Below are 1,790 nucleotides of genomic sequence, written 5' to 3' on the forward strand. Positions count from 1 at the left end.
ACATGGAAAGAGGCAAAGTGGGAGGTGGTGTGAAAAGGAGTAGGAATCAAGCTGAGTCTCTGGAGCCCACTGATAAGAATAAAGCTCATTCAGTGAGTGAGTATGGAACTCAGAACAATCATGAGAGTCAATAATATTTGCATGTTTAAATGGCATGATTAAAGAGCAAAAAGGATCTAAGGCAAAAACCCTGTTCTGAAGAAAATTACGGGAACCCCCCCCCCCCAAACAACCCAGCAATACTGGTTCTGCTTAGTTTGCAACTCTCTTTAGGGTTTTCTTCAGAGCAAGTTTGACATCCTTGTTCCTTAGACTATAGATGAGGGGGTTCAACATGGGGACTATATGGGTATAAAATACTGAGAAGAACTTCCCCTGGCCCACAGAAGAGGTCTTGAGATGTGTGAACAACCCAGAACCATAGAAAAGGGCAACAGTTATTATGTGGGAGCCACAAGTGCTGAAGGCTTTGGACCAACACTGAGCTGATGAGATGTGGAGGATATTGGAGAGGATCAAAGCATAAGAAACAAAAATAATGAAGCTAGATATTATTACAACTGTGCTCACAATAATGGAATCCACCAGCTCATTGGCATCAGTGCTGCTGCAGGACAGCTGGAGGAGGGGGAAGATGTCACACATGTAATGATCTATGATACTGGAATCACAAAAGGACAATCTGACCATGTCCCCTGTGTGGACCATGGCACCGGCAAACCCCAATACATATGAACCAAACATCAGCAGAGAACAGACCTGTGGGGACATAGTGACCATGTACAAAAGGGGCTGACAGATGGCCACATAGCGATCATAGGCCATGGCTGTCAACACATAGCATTCAGAATGGACAAAGAAACAGAAAAGAAACAGCTGAGTCATGCATCCTGCAAAGGAAATGATGTTCTCTGACACAAGGCTCATTAGCAGTTTAGGGGTAATGACCAAGGAGTGGCAGAGATCTATGAAGGATAGGTTGAAGATGAAAAAATACATGGGAGTATGAAGATGAGAGTTCAGGCATATCAGATTAATTAAGCTCAAATTCCCTACCACAGTGACCATATAGTTCAATAAGAAGAGGAAGAAGAGGGGTAACTGGAGTTGACTTTGGTCTGTAAACCCTACCAGGATGAACTCAGTTACTGAAGAGTCATTATCCACAGACATTATCGGCAGGGGTGTGATCTGTGAGGAAATGAGAAAACAATGTCACATCAAGAAAAGACTGAGATCCATTGTTTGTAGACTGAGGACTTATTTCACTGGGACAGTGCTGTTGGGAAAGCACTCTGGAAAAGCCAGAGTGATGACTTTTTATCTTTCAACTTTATTCTCTCGTCTCTCCTTTTCCTCCCGTGTTTTCAAATCACAGCTGCAACTCCTCACCCGCCCCAGGCTGACATGATCCAGGTTAAAGTTTTTTAGCTGGGGCCCAAAGTGATGTCCACATTTGAGAGATAAGGAAACAATATCTTAAAGAGATGGGCAGGCAGGCCAAGGCCATACAGCAAGAGAGGAAAGGAGTCCAGAGTGATACTTGGGACTCCTTCCTACGGAAATTCCTGAAGCTTGAGACAGTGAGGTCACTGTGATCTCCACTGTGCCCACTGCTCAATCCACTCTCTCCCTCTTACCTTTCAAAACTTTGCACCAGGCTTAGCAAAAGTACTAAGAGTGTCCGCTATGATCCTGCATTCCTTCTATCCATTCCCTTTTTCCAATCTTACCTCAAAATCACAATGAATTGTTTAGGAAGGGCTGGTGGCCTGCCACATCTCTCCACT

The 1,790-nt window shown here is 44.2% G+C and overlaps 1 protein-coding gene across 1 annotated transcript; it reads right to left on the reverse strand.

Moving 5' to 3' along the window:
* Window positions 1–252: 252 nt before the first annotated feature.
* Window positions 253–1,176, reverse strand: LOC130861507 (olfactory receptor 143-like). The gene has a single exon (XM_057750444.1). It carries the CDS (start codon window positions 1,171–1,173, stop codon window positions 253–255), a length of 921 nt encoding a protein of 306 aa, XP_057606427.1. The 5' UTR covers window positions 1,174–1,176.
* Between the last annotated feature and the right edge of the window lie 614 nt (window positions 1,177–1,790).

The sequence above is a fragment of the Hippopotamus amphibius genome, chromosome 9 (genome assembly GCF_030028045.1).
Source record: "Hippopotamus amphibius kiboko isolate mHipAmp2 chromosome 9, mHipAmp2.hap2, whole genome shotgun sequence".
Lineage (NCBI taxonomy): Eukaryota > Metazoa > Chordata > Mammalia > Artiodactyla > Hippopotamidae > Hippopotamus > Hippopotamus amphibius.

Excerpts from the sequence above, each read along its gene's own strand:
- LOC130861507 (XM_057750444.1), bottom strand. The coding sequence starts at position 1,173 with ATGTCTGTGGATAATGACTCTTCAGTAACTGAGTTCATCCTGGTAGGG.